This window comes from Danio aesculapii, chromosome 2, assembly GCF_903798145.1.
Source record: "Danio aesculapii chromosome 2, fDanAes4.1, whole genome shotgun sequence".
Classification (NCBI taxonomy): Eukaryota; Metazoa; Chordata; class Actinopteri; order Cypriniformes; family Danionidae; genus Danio; species Danio aesculapii.
Window position 1 is genome coordinate 58,648,938 of NC_079436.1, and position 19,633 is coordinate 58,668,570.

Sequence of the window (19,633 nt, forward strand, 5' to 3'; positions counted from 1 at the left end):
ATGGTATACATATAAAAATGTACAAAGCTAATGAATGATTACCATATTTACTCATCATAGTATTTTCATAGTATCATAGTATGTGAATGATTAGTTTATGTATGTGAGTTGCATAGTTAGATGTCAAGTTTAAGCGAACTGGGCGAGTTTTAGTATATTTCTGCTTTAGTATGGACATGCGTAATTTAGCTTAGCAGATCTGGCAACCCAACGCAAAGAAAAGCGTCACGTGACCGCACGCTTGCCGCCTCAGCAGAGCTCCGGACAATAATATTTACACGACAATAGTGGCTGCAACCCAACATACATTACATTTAAATATACATTATAATTAAAAATAAAAACACGCAGGAATAAGCGCGAATCCTGCTCTGTTTTCATTCCGCCGCTTCTTGTGAACGGAGAGGGTCGTGTGTGTGTGTTTATTAGCTAACGTTATTCGGCGGTACATTAGTCGGAGTGCGTCGTGTGCTGCAGATCAATAAACATCGTTTTGGCGGATTACAAATGGAAAATATGGCCTTCCAGACGCAGCTGCTGTCCGTCATGGAGGTGCTGGCGGCGGCGGCGGTGGAGGAGATCCAGCGGCGCGTGGAGGAGAGCTGCGCCGGCCTGAGGAGCGAGCTGAGCCGCAGCCGGAGAGACATCGAGTCGCTGAAGAGGAAGTGTGTGTTAATGGACGGAGAGCTGAGGAGAGTCCGTAGGAGGAGAGGTCAGAGACCCACACTACACACACACTACATATATACTACACACATACTATATATTACATATACTACACACACACAAACTATAAAAGAGGAAGTGTGTGTTAATGGACGGAGAGCTGAGGAGAGTCCGTAGGAGGAGAGGTCAGAGACCCACACTACACACACTACATATATACTACACACATACTATATATTACATATACTACACACACACACACACTATAAACGAGGAAGTGTGTGTTAATGGACGGAGAACTGAGGAGAGTCCGCAGGAGAGGTCAGATATGCACACTACACACTGTATACTACACACACTACATATTACATATATACTACACTCTCTCACACACACACACACACACAATAGAAGAGGAAGTGTGTGTTAATGGACGGAGAGCTGAGGATAGTCCGTAGGAGGAGAGGTCAGAGACCCACACTACATATATACTACACACATACTATATATTACATATATACTACACACACACAAACACACACACACACTATAAAAGAGGAAGTGTGTGTTAATGGACGGAGAGTTGAGGAGAGTCCGTAGGAGAGGTCAGAAATGCACTCTACACACTGTATACTACACACTGTATACTACACACACTACATATTACATATATACTACACTCACACACACACACACACAAAAGTGTGTGTTAATGGACGGAGAGCTAAGGAGAGTCCGCAAGAGAGGTCAGAAATGCACACTGCATACTACACACACTACATATATACTACACACTGTATACTACACACACACTACATATATACTACACACTGCATACTACACACACACTATAGAGGAGGAAGTGTGTGTTAATGGACGGTGAGCTGAGGAGAGTCTGCATGGGGAGAGGTCAAAGATGCACACTACATGCACACTACTTATATACTACACACTGCATACTACACGCACACTACATATTACATATATACTACTCACACACACACACACACTATAGAGGAGGAAGTGTGTGTTATTTGACGTTGGGCTGAGGAGAGTCTGCATGGGGAGAGGTCAGAGATGCAAACTACATACTACACACACAATATGTACTACATATATACTACACACACACACACACACACACACACACACTCACTATAGAAGAGAAAGTGTGTGTGTGTGAATGGACGGAGAGTCAGCAGGTGGAGAGGTTATAAGCACACTACACACTGCATACTACACACACATGCAAACACACCATAATACACACGTGAACACACAAATTGATCTGCTAATAGATACCAGTAGGATGGTTTATGTAGTCAAGAGGATAAGAGTGTGAGTGTGTGTGTGTGTGTGTGTGTGTGTGTGTGTGTGTGTGTGTGTGTGTGTGTGTGTGTGTGTGTTCCAGTGTGGATTTGTGGAACATCAGACCGATTTTCTGCTCCGCTCAAGAACCACAGAGATCAAGAACAGACCCCAGATCAGACGCTCAGTATCGAGCAGGTGAGGATGAACACACACGCATACGCGCACACACACACACACACACACACACACACACACACACACACACACACACCGAAAAACACACTCATCTAGAGGAGCTTTAAAAGCCAGATTTCCAGATTGTAATACATTTAATAAAATGATTAACATTATTCAAAATTTATATACTTTTTAGGGCTCTCATATCCTGATAACTATATATATATATATATATATATCATAATACATTACACAGCCTTAGTCTTTTTATTTAAAGAGCCATGTAATATAATAATAATAATAATAAAAGTATTATTAATGTGTGTACAATAGTGTTTTAAAAAAAAATCATATTACCTGAAAAAACTTATTTAAAAATGCATTTTTATTGTACATACACACATATACATATATATTAAGTTATTGCACTCTGTATTATTAGTCATGTACACTCCCCGGCCACTTTATTAGGTACACCTTACTAGTACCGGGTTGGACTCGCTTTTGCCTTCAGAACTGCCTTAATCCTTCGTGGTATAGACTCAACAAGCTACTGGAAATATTCCTCAGAGATTTTGCTCCATATTGACATGATAGCATCACACAGTTGCTGCAGATTTGTCGGCTGCACATCCATGATGCCAATCTCCCGTTCCACCACATCCCAAAGGTGCTCTATTGGATTGAGCTCTGGTGACTGTGGAGGCCATTTGAGTACAGTGAACTCATTGTCATGTTCAAGAAACCAGTCTGAGATGATTGGCGCTTTATGACATGGTGCGTTATCCTGCTGGAAGTAGCCATCAGAAGATGGAGACACTGTGGTCATAAAGGGATGGACATGGTCAGTAACAATACTCAGGTAGGCTGTGGTGTTGACACCATGCTCAATTGGTACTAATGGACCCAAAGTGTGTCAAGAAAATCTCCCCCACACCATTACACCACCACCACCAGCAGCCTGAACCGCTGATACAAGGCAGGATGGATCCATGCTTTCATGTTGTTGAGGCCAAATTGTGAGCCGAGCATCCGAATGCAGCAGCAGAAATGGAGACTCATCAGACCAGGCAACGTTTCTCCAATCTTCTATTGTCCAGTTTTGGTGAGCCTGTGTGAATTGTAGCCTCAGTTTCCTGTTCTTAGCTGACAGGAGCGGCACCCGGTGTGGTCTTCTGCTGCTGTAGCCCATCCGCCTCAAGGTTGGACGTGTTGTGTGTTCAGTGATGCTCTTCTGCAGACCTCGGTTGTAACGAGTGCTTATTTGAGTTACTGTTGCCTTTCTATCAGCTGGAACCAGTCTGGCCATTCTCCTCTGACCTCTGGCAACAACAAGGCGTTTGTGCCCACAGAACTGCCGCTCACTGGATATTTCCTCTTTGTCAAACCATTCTCTGTAAACCCTAGAGATGGTTGTGCGTGAATCTCAGTAGATCAGCAGTTTCTGAAATACTCAGAGCAGCCCGTCTGGCACCAACAACCATGTTACGTTCAAAGTCATTTAAATCCCCTTTCTTCCTCATTCTGATGCTCACTGTGAACTGCTGCTGCCATGTGTTTGGCTGATTAGTAATTTGCGTTAAGCAGTTGGCAGGTGTACCTAATAAAGTGGCCGGTCAGTGTTAAAAGTTTGCTGTTGTCGTGTTTTATCTCATCACTTTTACCCTTCATGTTTGATGATTCGTCTGTTCTTGTGTTTTGCAGTCAGTCTGTTTACTAGAAGATGAAACCAGAGCTCCAGAAATCAAACAGGAACAGGAACCAGCAGGTATAAATAAATAAAGCAACATTTTTCTGATTTACCTTTTAATTAAATGTGCTATAGAAATAAAGATGAACCGAACTGAATACAAAGATGGCCGTCAAGAGAACAGACTTGCGTTAAAGGGACTCATACTCAGGTTTCTTCTGCAATACACAGGCACTGAACAGCAGATTCCCAGTGAGCACAACACAGAGATCCCAAAAGCAAATTTTGATGCTTCGGAAATCCAAAACACACTCTTCGCACACACACAGACATCAGCAGAGCATGTAAAACACGACCAAGAGGAAGAGGAGGAGTGTGTGGAGCTCCAGGTTAAAGCTGAAGAAGAAAACCACCAGCACTGGACATTTGAACAACCCATCGACGTCCAGCTAGAAAACACACCAGCAGAACAACCCCTCCAGCATGAAGACGACACGCATGCACAATCAGACGATCACACACAGATGGAGTTCAATGCGGGAGAGCGTGACGAGGCTTCTATGTGTGGTGTGAGCGCGAGCGTGCGGCGGCTGCGGACTCATTGGCACTCCGGTGTGGAGGTGAAGCGCTACAGCTGCACGTTCTGCCGCAAAAACTTCAGTCGCTTTAGTCAGCTGAAGGAGCATCTGCGCAGTCACACTGGAGAAAAGCCCTTCACCTGCGCGCAGTGCGGACGCAGCTTCACCAAACACTGTAATCTCATCCGACACGCCGTCGTGCACAGCGGAGAGAAGCCGTATCAATGCACACAGTGCGGGAAACGCTTCACACAGAGATCCAGCCTCAAATCACACCAGCGCATGCACACAGACGCCTGGGAGAACAGGTGATCCTGACGGTGGAGGAGTAAACCGCTGTTTCCATCCTTTTATTTTTATGCACACTTTGGAATATTGCATTAAGTTACAACTACAGTAATTAATCTGTTGTGCTGATTCAATTGTTGCTATGGAAACACAACAACTACAGTAATTGATCTGTTGTAGTGACTCTATAATTGCCATGGTAACAACAAATACAGTAATTGATCTGTTATAGCGATTATATAGTTGCCATGGTAACAACAATTACAATAATTCATCTGTTATAGCGATTCTATAGTTGCCATGGTAACAACAACTACAGTAATTGATCCGTTATAGCGATTCTATAGTTGCCATGGTAACAACAAATACAGTAATTAATATGTTATAGTGATTCTATAGTTGCCATGGTAACACAACAACTACAGTAATTGATCTGTTGTAGCTAACTAATAGTTACCATGGTAACAACAAATACAGTAATTGATCTGTTATAGCGATTCTATAGTTGCCATGGTAACAACAACTACAGTAATTGATCCGTTATAGCGATTCTATAGTTGCCATGGCAACACAACAACTACAGTAATTGATCTGTTATAGCGATTCTATAGTTGTCATGGTAACACAACAAATACAGTAATCTTTTGTGCCGATTCTATAGTTGCAACAGTAACTCAACAACTGCAGTAATTGATCTGTTGTGTTGATTCTATAGTTGCCATGGTAACACAAGTTGAGTAATTGATCTGTTGTATCAATTCTATAGTTGCCATGGTAACATTACAACTACAGTAATTGAACCGTTGTAGATACTCTGCAGTTGCCATGGTAAAACAACAACTATAGTAATTGATCTGTTGTGGCAGTTCTATATTTGCCATTGTAACAAAACAACTACAGTAATTGATTCATTGTGGTCTTTTTATAGTTGCTATGGTAACAACATCAACTACAGTAATTGGTCTGTTTTGGCGATTCTATAGTTTCCATGGTAACAACTACTGTAATTGATCTGTTGTGCTGATTCTACAATTGCAATGGTAAAACAACAACTACAGTAATTGATCTGTTATGCTAATTCTATAGTTGCCATGGTAACATAACTTCAGTAATTGACCCTTCGCTAAGCCACACCCGAAAACAGTCACAGACCAATCGTGGCTGAGCAACTGTAAATAGGCGTAGGAGGTTTGTCAGGCTTTCGAGCAAGGGAAACAAGCCAAAGCGTTGTGCATATGGATTATGCAAATCTGATACCCGGTATCCTAAAAGTTTGGATGGGGTAGTGGAATTTCTCCGAGGGGAGAAATGCCAGGCGTAGATCAAGCCATGTGGGGGCCATAAAGGCAGCACAATTCAGTCATTTTCCATCCTTTTCAAGCTATGAATATTTGGATCATATCAACAGAACAAAACAGAGATGTGATCACAAACTGGGCACTTGGAATCAATTACAATACTTTACCTGCAGCTGTTTCAGTCATTTTAAACCCTCGTCTCCCTGTCAGAGGTACAATTCACAGATGTTTTTGTCTGTCTTTTGGAGATTTAGTCGTTGATGATGGCGTTATAGGCGGTTAGTGATGGCGGTTAGTGTCTGCTTTCATATTTGATGTCAGTTTTTTTTCATATTTGCTGTCGGATTAATATTTGCTGGTAGGGAAAATATTTTATTGCACAATAGTCTGTCAGGCTTTTTGGCTAAAAAAGAGAAATCAGAGTTTAATTAGTTATTATTATATTATTTTTAGATTTCACCTCACCTGCTGTGCATGAACTAAGATGTTGATCGGTCAGCATATGAGGCAGCTAGGCTTTGCTTCAATTTTAATTCAATTAATTTCTAATCGCTTGCGTTGTGAATATGCCCCTGTAATGCATACTAGTCTTTTTTGTCTGGCTTGCTCAGATATCTTACCTGTTTGACAAAAATGACCAATTATCTCCCTGGAAATGTCTGACACTGGCGCATACATACTGTAATAGACGTGCCAGGCATGAAAGCTTGACAGCCGTAACAACAGTAACTAAGGAGGGCGGGGCATAGCGAAGGATCAATTGATTCATTGTGGTCGTTCTATAGTTGTCACGGTAACACAACAACTACAGCAAGTGATCTGTTGTGCCAATTCTATAGTTGCCATGGTAACAACAACCTCAGTAGTTGATTCATTGTGTGATTCTATACTTGCCATGGTAACAAGACAACTACAGTGATTGATTTGTTGTGGTTATTCTACAGTTGCCAAGGTAACATGACAAGTATAGCAGGTTTATATAACTATATACCTTCTGAGGTGCAACTCATTTATTATAGAAGAAACGAGCACAGTGTCTTCCCCCAACGCATGGAACTACACTTCTCTGAGCAATATTTGTGCAAGTTTAGCAGGAAGTGAGGATTTTGGTCTCTTGATTCTGATTGGATGGAAACGCTGCTTTATGTTTATGCAATATTCCAGTTTTGCGCATAAATCTAATTCACATCTTTGGATGGAAACACAGCTAGTGCCTGCGGGACATTGCAGTGTTTTAGATGTGCTTTTCTTACACTTCTAAAGTCGTATTTTTGTATTTTATTTGTTTTCAAGCTGTATTATATCATGTGTTGTGTGTGCTACGTGTTATCTGTCTGCATGACTGAATTAAAGATTTAGAAATGGTGATTTGCTGATTCCGTTTGAACTTTTAAAAATATATATTTATCTTTTTTTTACTTTAAAGTTTACATTTTTTGTTGGCATTACTGGAATATAATGCCATGTATTTTAAATGTTAATAATATTAAGTTGTTAGATAGCCTATTTTGATGATTAACAACAATAAACACATCGTGTGTGTGTGTCTCTTTGTTCAGAATTAGATCTGTTGTGGTGATTCTACAGCTGCTATGGTAAAGCAAAAACTATAGCCCCTTTCACACAGCGATACTGGTAAATATCCGGACTATACTGGTAAATAAAAAAAAAGACCATTCACACATCCATCCCAAAATACCAGTAAATTCTGACATCATTAACCAGAAATGAGCTCTAAATGGCTGCGCTGGTGTTTGTAAAAATAGAAGGGGTCAGGCTTTTGTTGATGGTTTCACTTTTATTTAAAGCTTTTACCCTGAGACATCCAAAGCAGAACCGCAGGTATATGTTTACACATTTAACTACATAGTAAACTCTGTGAATGGATCAGTATTGTGAACAACTTAGATGAAAACATATAGAGAAGCACTGTCAATGTTTAAATAATATGTGTGTGTGCTGGCGCTCACCTGTTGCTTTACGTGCACACGCGTCCAGCAACTGAAGCAGAGCTTGAAGGTAAACAAACAGCAGTTTGTCATAAGCATTTTATCAATATTTGTTTCCACAGTTGGCATTAATAATGAACATAGAAGCATTATCTGACTAACATCCAGCAGCTAAATGTGTCTGGAAAAATATTCAAAGTGCAGAATAAACAGTGCAGATGTGCATGCGTCTGAATGTTCTGATTGGCTGGATCAGACGTCTCACGTTAGCGTGTTCTAATCGTAAACGTGCTCTTTCTGGCAATCTTCCTTCTGCGTTCACAGCGCAGCATTCCGGAAAATTACAGATAATGTTACAACTTCTCTTTCCGGAAAATTGCCGGAAACGAATTTACCGGTATTTTCAAAAAGGGCCTGTTCACACATACAGACCTTTCTGGAAAACTGACGGTAATTTTCCGGAAAGGTCTTTATGTGTGAAAGGAGTTAATAGTTTTATAATAGTAATTAATGTTTTGATTCTACAGTTGCTATGGTGATGCAACAATTATAGTCATAGATCTGTCGTGGTGATTCTTCAGTTGCTATGGTAACGCAATAACTATAGTAATAGATCTGTCATGGTGATGCTTCAGTTGCTATGGTAACAACAACTACAGTAATTGATCTGTCATGGTGATTCTACAGTTGCTATGGTAATGCAACAGCTACAGTAATTGATCTGTTGTGGTGATTCTTCAGTTGCTATGGTAATGCAACAGCTACAGTAATTGATCTGTTGTGGTGATTCTTCAGTTGCTATGGTAACGCAACAACTCCAGTAATTGATCTGTCGTCGTGATTCTTCAGCTGCTATGGTAACGCAACAACTACAGTAATTGATCTGTCGTGGATATTCTTCAGCTGCTATGGTAATGCAACAGCTACAGTAATTGATCTGTTGTGGTGATTCTTCAGTTGCTATGGTAATGCAACAACTACAGTAATTGATCTGTTGTGGTGATTCTTCAGTTGCTATGGTAACGCAACAACTCCAGTAATTGATCTGTCGTCGTGATTCTTCAGCTGCTATGGTAACGCAACAACTACAGTAATTGATCTGTCGTGGATATTCTTCAGCTGCTATGGTAATGCAACAGCTACAGTAATTGATCTGTCGTGGTGATTCTTCAGTTGCTATGGTAATGCAACAACTACAGTAATTGATCTGTTGTGGTGATTCTTCAGTTGCTATGGTAACGCAACAACTCCAGTAATTGATCTGTCGTCGTGATTCTTCAGCTGCTATGGTAACGCAACAACTACAGTAATTGATCTGTTGTGGTGATTCTTCAGTTGCTATGGTAATGCAACAGCTACAGTAATTGATCTGTCGTGGTGATTCTTCAGTTGCTATGGTAATGCAACAACTACAGTAATTGATCTGTCATGATTCTTCACTTGCTATGGTAACGCAACAACTATAGTAATTGATCTGTCGTGGTGATTCTACACTTGCTATGGTAACGCAACATTAATAATAATAGATCTGTCGTGGTGATTCTACAGTTGCTAAGGTAACGCAACAACTACAGTAATTGATCTGTCGTGGTGATTCTTCAGTTGCTATGGTAACGCAACAACTATAGTAATAGATCTGTTGTGGTGATTCTTCAGTTGCTATGGTAACGCAACAACTATAGTAATAGATCTGTCCTGGTGATTCTTCAGCTGCTATGGTAACGCAACAACTATAGTAATAGATCTGTAGTGGTGATCCTTCAGCTGCTATGGTAACGCAACAACTATAGCAATTGATCTGTTGTGGTGATTCTACAGTTGCTATGGTAATGCAACAACTACAGTAATTGATCTGTTGTGGTGATTCTACAGTTGCTATGGTAACGCAACAACTCCAGTAATTGATCTGTCATGGTGATTCTTCAGTTGCTATGGTAATGCAACAACTATAGTAATTGATCTGCTGTGGTGATTTTTCAGTTGCTATGCTAATGCAACAACTATAGTAATTGATCTGTCATGGTGATTCTACAGTTGCTATGGTAACAAAAACTTACAAACAAATGACCCAATGTTTTAGTTCTCCAACTATAGGGAATATACTACAATACACCACAGTGTACTGTAGTAAAAATTACAGTATTTTTATTTTACAGTTCATCAGTTCAACAGTTAGTACAAATGTTGTAAATACTATAATATATACAGTATAGTTCAAAAACACTATAGTAAATACTGTATTATTTTTTCATGTGAGGAATTTGTGGAAATGATCACATTCAGCCTTCACAAGACGATTAAAGAGATAGTTCAACCCAAAATTAAAAACTTACCATTTACTCACCCTCTAGTGGTTTTAAACCTTAGAGTTTCTTTCTTCTGTTGAACACAAAAGGAGATATTTTGAAGAAAGCTAAAAACATGTAACCATTAACTTCCACAGTAGGAAAAAAGTCAATGGTTACAATTTTCTGACATCTCAAAATATCTTCTTTTCGGTTTAACAGAAGAAAGAAACTCGCAAAGGTTTGAAACAAGTAAATGATGAGTAGATTAAATATGAGGGTATGTCTCTTTAAGTGACTGGCAGTCTTGTGTGCGCTCTTTTTCTTCGGTATTTACGGTATCTGCTGCTGAAGCAGGAAGTGCTCCGTTCTCATCCTTCGGTAAATAAACCGTGAAGTCTAAAAGGGATACAGCTTTGGATACGCACTTAAATATAGGATAATTTATATGACACTATAAAAATTAATATTTTGACATTATGCGAGGGCTGCGTTTAGGGTTGGGGTAGGAGTAGACGTTAATAAAATACAATTTAATGGATAATTTAATAAATACTATGAATTATCCTCGGTACTCTGTATAATGAATATTTTGACATCACAGCGAGTGTTTGTTTTAGGGTTGGTGTAACTGCTAGATGTTAATAATACAATTTAATTGATAATTTAATAAATAATATACGGTATTTTTACTGTTTTTACATTACTGTGATGTTTAGTAACGGGGTAGAAGTTAAGTAAATACAATTTAAAGTGTAATTTAATAAATAATATAAATAATTCTCGTCAACTTCCGGCCGCAGCTGTATCCAACTAGCGACAACCGGTAAACGGATGGAAGTCCTCCGGGCTGCTGATGCTGATTATGTCGGTGTTTGAGAGCAGGCTAAAGGCGGTGCTGGAGTCCGCGGTGTTAGAGATCCTTCGTCTGCATGAGGAGGGACTGAAGCTCCTGCGGCTGCAGATTAAACACCGGGACGCGCAGATTCACGAGCTCAACCGGAGACTCACGGCGGCGGAGACGCTCCAGCAGCCCGCGCCCACCGCACAGTCCGCCGCTGGGAACGGTAACGTCATAGTGGAAACTACTTACCGCGTTCACCATCCACAAGGTGCTTAAAGATATAGCTTGTGTAAAAATCAAAGAGTACTAACACTATTTTTATTATTGATTTACCATTTAGTCCGCGTGAACCGGAAGTTGTGAGACTTTTATTTCAGTATGTAGATGTACATCCAGCTAGTGTTTTCAGCTAATAATTAACTTCCGGTGAAAGGTTAATGTGACTATTTTTAATGTAATAAGGTTCCTTTTACAGCATCGAATAATAAAATAAAATCAGTTAAATAGACAAACATTTATTTAGTTGTTCAAGCGTATAAAACAAAATGAAGCCTGTAAACGCTAGCGCTGTCAGAGTCAGACAGACATTCTGACACAGAACGAACACTGTCAAAGGAGAGCATAGATATTTACATTAGATGTTGCCTATGCTACTGTTGTCTATTGGAAGTAATGCGTCAATAGAGCCGCCATTTTAGTTCAGGACATAGCTCCTTTGAAATGAATGAAGGTTCAGTGGCAGACTTGCAAATCCACCCTTCTGATTTAAATGGTATAACATTCGTAATCTTCAATAATTTAGGGAGGACAGTATACACATTACAGCGCAGGCACTGTTATGTTAGGCACCCTTATGTTTCTTCAAACACTAGCCGTTACTTCACTGAGCCGACAATAATACAAGTTTCTGGCAGCGCAGCGTCTTGTCATATTTTATTTACACTGTTTGCTGATTTTATCTAACAAAACTAGCATAAGTCTAGTATTTAGTGCTACTTTGCCTTATGGTCAGTGCAGTTATTGTCATCAATAACGCTAGTTGTTGAGCACAAAAGTTCGTGACATAAATAATAATAAACATAATAAAATATCGTAAAAAGGAAATCTTACCTATGAAATGTTCTGCCTTTGTGCTTTGTTTGCTCATTACTACACCTGTACACAGCGCTAAAGTCCAGCATCTTTACATTAGCTTTAGTCTTGACTAGTGCGGTTGAATGACTTTTGTCCTGGGAGCACTGTACCAATATGTATTGACGCATAGCCAGGGTCCGTATGCGATATCTAGCGTGTATATCTATGAAAGGAGAATAACTGACTTTAGCATCGTTTTGCAGATAAACAAGTTCCCTTAGCATATTTCTGGAATATCAGCAAACATCGTATTTTTATGATTTAGAAGAGTTAAAAACTTAAATAAATTGGATAATTTTAAATATTACAATAAAAGTTATCCAGCTACTCCAAAGAATATGGCCAGACTGCAGAATTTTCCCAACACCACATTAAAGAGAGATATTTTTAAGTGCTGATATTGTCTAGGATTGATATACTCTCGCCTGCCACTTTATTAGGTACACCTGTCCAACTGCTCGTTAACGCGAATTCTAATCAGCCAATCACATTGCAGCAACTCAATGCATTTAGGCATGTAGACATGGTCAAGACGATCTGCTGCAGTTCAAAGCGAGCATCAGAATGGGGAAGAAAGGGGATTTAAGTGACTCTGGTCTGATGAGTCTCCATTTCTGCTGCCACATTCGGATGCTCGGCTCAGAATTTGGCCTCAACAACATGAAAGCATGGATCCATCTTGCCTTGTATCAGCAGTTCAGGCTGGTGGTGGTGGTGTAAGGGTGTGGGGGAGATTTTCTTGGCATACTTTGGGTCCATTAGTACCAATTGAGCATGGTGTCAACACCACAGCCTACCTGAGTATTGTTGCTGACCATGTCCATCCCTTTATGAGCACAGTGTCTCCATCTTCTGATGGCTACTTCCAGCAGGATAACGCACCATGTCAAAGTGTGAATCATCTCAGACTGGTTTCTTGAACATGACAATGAGTTCACTGTACTCAAATGGCCTCCACAGTCACCAGAGCTCAATCCAATAGAGCACCTTTGGGATGTGGTGGAACGGGAGATTGGCATCATGGATGTGCAGCCGACAAATCTGCAGCAACTGTGTGATGCTCTCATGTCAATATGGAGCAAAATCTCTGAGGAATATTTCCAGTAGCTTGTTGAATCTCTGCCATGAAGGATTAAAGCAGTTCTGAAGGCAAGAAGGGGTCCAACCCGGTACTAGTAAAGTGTACCTAATAAAGTGGCCAGGTAGTGTATATGCTATTTCTTAGGCTGATTTGAGTGTTTTTGTCTTGTTTCTCCGCAGGCCGTCTCATTCAGAAACCTGCAGCTCATCTTCACCTTGACAGAAATCTAGACGAAAACCAGACCAACCATAAACCTGATGAAAACCCTTCCATTGTAGAAACACACACACAGATCTACAGTTCAGAAAGAGGAGATGAAGATGAGGATGCTAACATTGAGGAAGAGTTCAGCGTACTGATCCACGCAGACACCAAGCAGAACTTACCCTCAGATGAAGATCTCCAGGAAAGCACAGAGTTCGCTGAGGATCCACACTGCTCTGTTACTCCTGCAAAAGCACACGCATGCTCATTTACATCGGTCGACAGCACACAAACCTTCCACAGCATCAGTTTTGAGTCTGTGATGCAGAACTCATGGGCTGAAAAAGCAGAACTCACGCAACCGATCAGAGATTTCCCTGATGTTGCACATGTTCAGGATCATAACCAGACCCCCAGCAGCAGCAGACATGTGTTTATGACGAGGGAAGCGGTGCAGCAGAGGGACGGCGTGCAGGAGAAGTGGTTCATCTGCTCGTTCTGTGGGAAAAGCTTTGACCGTTTCAGTCACCTGCAGATGCACAGACGAATACACACCGGAGAGAAGCCCTTCAGCTGCACGACCTGCGGAAAACACTTCTCACAGCAGAGCAACCTGCGCACACACCAGAAGATCCACCGCAGGACACACACACACATGAAGAACTATAGCTGACACACACACACAGACACCTGATCCATCACACACACTTGGGCTTTAGGTTCCATGAAGCTGGATAAGCTGGTTAGCCAGTTAAGTTTCAGTTTAGTCTGCACCAAACTTAGGTATTAGGTACCAAGAAGCTGGATTAGTTTGCACTAATCCTGAATTTTAGGTACTATGAAGCCAGATTAACTGGCTAACCAGTTCAGTTTCAGTGAATTTTACACCAATTCTGTGTTTTAGATACCATGAATCTGGATAAGCTGGTTCATTTTTAGTTCAGTTTTTTAAATAAATCTTGGGTTTTAGGTACCATGAAGCTGGATAAATTGGTTTAGGTTTAAGTTTACTTTGCACCAATCCGGGGTTTTAGATACCATGAAGCTGGATTAAATGGCTAGCTAGTTAAGTTTCCATTTAATTTACAGCAATAGTGTGTTTTAGATGCAATGAACCTGGATAAATTGCAGTTTAGTTTGCACTAATCCTGGATTTTGGGTACTATGAAGCCGGATTAACTGGCTAGCCAGTTAAATCTCAGTTTATTTGGCACCAATTCTAGGTTTTAGGTACCATAAAACTGGATAAGTTGCAGTTTAGTGTGCACGAATCCTGGGTTTTAGATACCATGAAGCTGGATTAAATGGCTAGCTAGTTAAGTAAAAATTTATTTTACACCAATAGTGTGTTTTAGATACCATGAACCCAGATAAATTGCAGTTTAGTCTGCACTAATTCTGGATTTTCGATACCATGAAGCTGGAATAACTGGCTAGCTAGTTAAGTTTCCATTTAATTTACACCAATAGTGTTACAGATACAATGAACCTGGATAAATTGCAGTTTAGTTTGCACTAATCCTGGATTTTGGGTTCTATGAAGCCGAATTAACTGGCTAGCCAGTTAAGTCTCAGTTTATTTGGCACCAATTCTAGGTTTTAGGTACCATAAAACTGGATAAGTTGCAGTTTAGTGTGCACTAATCCTGGGTTTTAGGTACCATGAAGCTGGAAAAGTTGGTTTAGGTTCAAGTTTAGTTTGCACCAATCCCGGGTTTTAGATACCATGAAGCTGGATTAAATGGCTAGCTAGTTAAGTTAAAATTTATTTTACACCAATAGTGTGTTTTAGATACCATGAACCCAGATAAATTGCAGTTTAGTCTGCACTAATTCTGGATTTTAGATACCATAAAGCTGGAATAACTGGCTAGCTAGTTAAATTTCAGTTTATATTGCACCAATTCTAGGTTTTAGGTACCATAAAACTAGATAAATTGCAGTGTCGTGTGCACTTATACTGGGTTTTCGATACCATGAAGCTGGATAAATTGGTTAAGATTCACTTTAGTCTGCACTAATTCTGGGTTTTAGGTACCATGATGCTAGATAAGTTGGTTTAGGTTTAAGTTTAGTTTGCACCAATCCCAGGTTTTAGATACCATGAAGCTGGATTAACTGGCTAGCTTGTTAAATTTCAATTTATTTTACACGAATACTTTTAGATACCATATACCCAGATAAGTTGCAGTTTAGTTTACACTAATCCTGGATTTTAGGTACTATGAAGCCAGATTAACTGGCTAGCCAGATAAGGTTCACTGAGTTTTACACCAATTCTGTGTTTTAAATACCATAAACCTGGATAAATTGCAGTTTAGTTTGCACTAATCTTGGATTTTAGGTACTATGTAGGTGGATTAACTGGCTAGCCAGTTAAGTTTCAGTGAATTTTACACCAACACTGTGTTTTAAATACAATAAAGCTGGATAAATTGGTTAGCCAGTTAAGTTTTAGTTCAGTTTGTTTAAATCTTGGGTTTTTTAATCCCATGAAGCTGGATAAGTTGGTTAGCCAGTTAAGTTTTAGTTCAGTTTGTTTAAATCTTGAGTTTTTTTAATCCCATGAAGCTGGATAAATTGGTTAGCCAGTTAAGTTTTAGTTCAGTTTGTTTAAATCTTGGGTTTTTTTTAATCCCATGAAGCTGGATAAATTGCAGTTTAGTTTACCACAATCCTGGGTTTTAGGTACCATGAAGCCAGATGAACTGGCTAGCCACGACCAGTTAAGTTTCAGGTTATGTTACACCAAATTTTGGGTTTTAGATACTATTAAACTGGATTAACTGGCTAGCCACGGCCAGTTAAATTTCATCTCATTTTATAACAAGTCTGGGTTTTTCAGTTTGGTTTGTTCAAATCTTGGGTTTTAGGTTTCATGAAGCTGGATAAGTTGGTTTGGGTTCAAGTTTAGTTTGCACCAATCCTGGGTTTTATGTACCTTGAAGCTGGATAACCAGGCTAGCCAATTAAGTTTGTTTAGTTTGCACTAATCCTGGGTTTTAGATACTATAAATCCAGATTAACTGACTGGCCACTGCCAGTTTAGTTTACACTAAATCTGGGTTTTAGATACCACGAAGCTGGATAAGGTGGCTAACCAGTTAAATTTCAGTTTACTTTGCAGTAATCCTAGGTTTAAGATTCCATAAATGTTGATGGTAAATTTAGGCTGAACGTACTTAAAACCCGGGCTTGGTGCAAATTAAACAAACTTAACTTGTTAACCGGCTTCATAATACAGGCCCCAAAAGATCCATCTTAATACACACAAATGCATGAAGACTTACAGTTTAGTTTGCACTAATCATGGGTTTTATGTACTATGAAGCCTGATTAACTGGCTAGGAACTAAAGTTTCAGTTTAGTTTGTATCAGTCTTGGGTGTTAGGTTCCATGAAGCTAAATAAGCTGGTTAGCCAGTTAAGTTTCCACCAAACCTGGGTTCTAGATGCACACAGAAATGATTTTCGCTTCTAATTAGAAAACCAAATCTTTTTATGCTCAATCCACCTACAATTGTAAAAATGTTTAAGCTAACGTAATAAGATTTGTGTTTAGCATGAAGGTAGCTTGGCTTTCATCATTCTTTGTTGCCATGGAAACATACCTCACATACCTCAGTATGATATATTACCTCTGGAACTCAGTTTGCCATCTAGCTTCATGCAACAGGTCACAGAAGCATTGATTTGACTTCAAGATACTTGAAACTCAGGCTTAGTGCAAACTAAAACTTAACTGGCTAATCGGCTCTATAATACAGGCCCCAGAAGATCCATCCTAATACACACAAACACACATGAGAACATATGGCTGAAACACACACATCAACCGTGACCAATCAGTGCCTTCCGTCAGTCCAAAGACACAAACTGCTAATGGACGAGCCTTCAGTTCACATTTGCATTTAATAAAGATCTTCACAGCTCAATACAGTGTTGTTTGTTTGTAGAAACACTAGTACACCAACAGTTTGCATTGAGAATATTTACAAAAAAAATCCTAAATGATCATTAACTTCACAGGCCAATTGCATTAACAGGAAGTAGTTTTACAGAACTGTTATGACCGTCTAACAAACAGAAATATGTTCTGCTTAAGTTATATAAATGCTCTTTATACATTTTTTCTTTGTTATACAGATCTCAAGGTAATTGTCCATGTTATTGTTTTGCAAACATTACTAGAACATTCCCTGAATGCTCTGAAACTTTCTCAGAAATATTGTGCAGATATTTTCATAATCCACATTATTAAAAGTTTAAGGTTATAAGGAAATTAAGGGAACACTCCTGTTTGTAACTCATTAACAGTCATAACTTTGAGAACGTCCCCTTGTTGGACGGGTCATTCTGGAAACTATTTTAATATGACCAACTTAAATTATTTTATTAAAGAACACTTGATTAAGACTAGTAAACAACAGTTTATGCAGCCGCCAAGGTCTGATTATTAACACTAGAGTAAAAAAACACCACCAATAGCACAAATTTACAGTAACATTAAAAATAGTGCAATACTGTAATTAATAGTAATTAATGAGTCCACAGTTAAAATAGGACTCCGTACACTGACCAATGCTGTTCAGTAGATCCTGGAGAATAATTATTTTATACAGTAGTAAATAAAACTGAGTCAGATACGCTAGATATTAATACATCACGTCTTTACAGTGGCAACAATAATTAGGAAAAGAGAAATATTTGATGTAGTTGCATAAGCAGACACACTATTGATCAAAACTTCTGAATAATAATAAGTTTAATAAACAAAAAGTCTTAAAGACAACTTGGTTTGAAGGAATGCAGAGGTAGAACGAGTGATGTATGATCTGCAAAACTAGTTTAGTAGATTTATTTATATTTACATGTCTGTATTTTATATATCTATATACATCTCTCTCTATTTATATATATATATGTTATATATATATATATATATATATATATATATATATATATATATATATATATATATATATATATATATATATATATATATATATATATATATATAAAATATAATTATTTTTTCACTGTGATCCAGTCAAACTAGGATAAAATATCCAAAAGCGGACCTCATTTACTCAATCATTATATTGCTCCAAACCTGCATGACTTTCCTTTTCTTCCATAAAACACTACAGAAGAAACATTGATATAATGCAACGAATCAGACATTGATTAAGGGCTGAAAACATTAATAACTGTATATAAACAATACTTCAATACCTTAAGTGTTCATTCGGCGTTCAATAATACATTTAACATCAAACGTTTTAACATGAACCAACATTATTCTAGTGTCATTCATATTCTAAGTAGTTTTCATTAATATTTTGAATTACATTTTTATAGTATGTCTAGAGTTTTAGTTACCTAAGGCCATGTCCACACGTACACGGGTATTTTTATAAACCGTTTTCCATGCTTTCGTATGTCTCCGTCCACGCGAAAAGGCAAAAACGCACTGATGCATGTTAAGGGCACGTCGAACCAACAGGGGGCGATAAAAGCCTTTATGCAGGGATCACACTTATGCCGCAGTCACACTAGAGTTTGAGCATGCAAAATTCTGTCGTACGCCGCTGCAAAAAGGGGCGGGATTACACAAGACGATTAGACATTAAAAATAAGCAAGCAATTGGTTCATATTTCCTGTCCAGAGAGGACATGTTTTGATCTTCGATTGGTCTCATGCAGTCACGTGATGTGATTTCACAGGACAGAGTTCACCAAACAAAACTGATTGGCCGTAAAAGTCAATAGCGCTCAAATGTTAGCGGGATGTTTTTAAAATTGCAGCACCTATTGGTACCAAATTCCAGTATCATGACAACACTAAATCACAATAAACACAGAAGTATTTTCTTTTTTACGAGTAAACTGCATACAAGTCAATGCAAACATGAGAACAGAGGTGGATTACAGTCCCACAGTGCAAACAACGTGAAATATGCGATGCATTTGATGCTAACGTTTTACTATAAGCGAGTCTTGTGTTGTATTGTGTCATGAATGAGGACTCTTGACTGCAAAACAAATCAACCTTAGGTACAAATAAAGTAACTTAACCTAAGGTGTCCACATGCACACAGCTATTTTTATAATCAGTTTTCCGTGCGT

At 39.0% G+C, this 19,633-nt stretch overlaps 2 protein-coding genes across 6 annotated transcripts; both read left to right on the forward strand.

The window, feature by feature from the left end:
* Positions 1-229: 229 nt before the first annotated feature.
* On the forward strand, positions 230-6,076 carry si:ch211-155e24.3 (uncharacterized protein LOC100150696 homolog). Of its 4 annotated transcripts, none has more exons than XM_056446623.1 (4): positions 230-712; positions 2,078-2,172; positions 3,859-3,922; positions 4,076-6,076. In XM_056446623.1, exons 1-4 carry the CDS (start codon positions 508-510, stop codon positions 4,732-4,734), a joined length of 1,023 nt encoding a protein of 340 aa, XP_056302598.1. In that variant the 5' UTR covers positions 230-507; the 3' UTR covers positions 4,735-6,076. The 4 variants fall into 4 exon arrangements, with proteins under 4 accessions (XP_056302598.1, XP_056302614.1, XP_056302622.1 ...); XM_056446639.1 differs by lacking the exon at positions 230-712 and adding an exon at positions 719-851; XM_056446647.1 differs by lacking the exon at positions 230-712 and adding an exon at positions 891-1,132.
* A 4,975-nt stretch (positions 6,077-11,051) lies between these two features.
* Positions 11,052-17,439, forward strand: LOC130214823 (zinc finger protein 41). 2 transcript variants are annotated; one of them, XM_056446657.1, is made up of 2 exons: positions 11,052-11,354; positions 13,481-17,439. In XM_056446657.1, exons 1-2 carry the CDS (start codon positions 11,099-11,101, stop codon positions 14,176-14,178), a joined length of 954 nt encoding a protein of 317 aa, XP_056302632.1. In that variant the 5' UTR covers positions 11,052-11,098; the 3' UTR covers positions 14,179-17,439. The 2 variants fall into 2 exon arrangements, with proteins under 2 accessions (XP_056302632.1, XP_056302638.1); XM_056446663.1 differs by having other exon boundaries at positions 11,052-11,309.
* Positions 17,440-19,633: the final 2,194 nt, after the last annotated feature.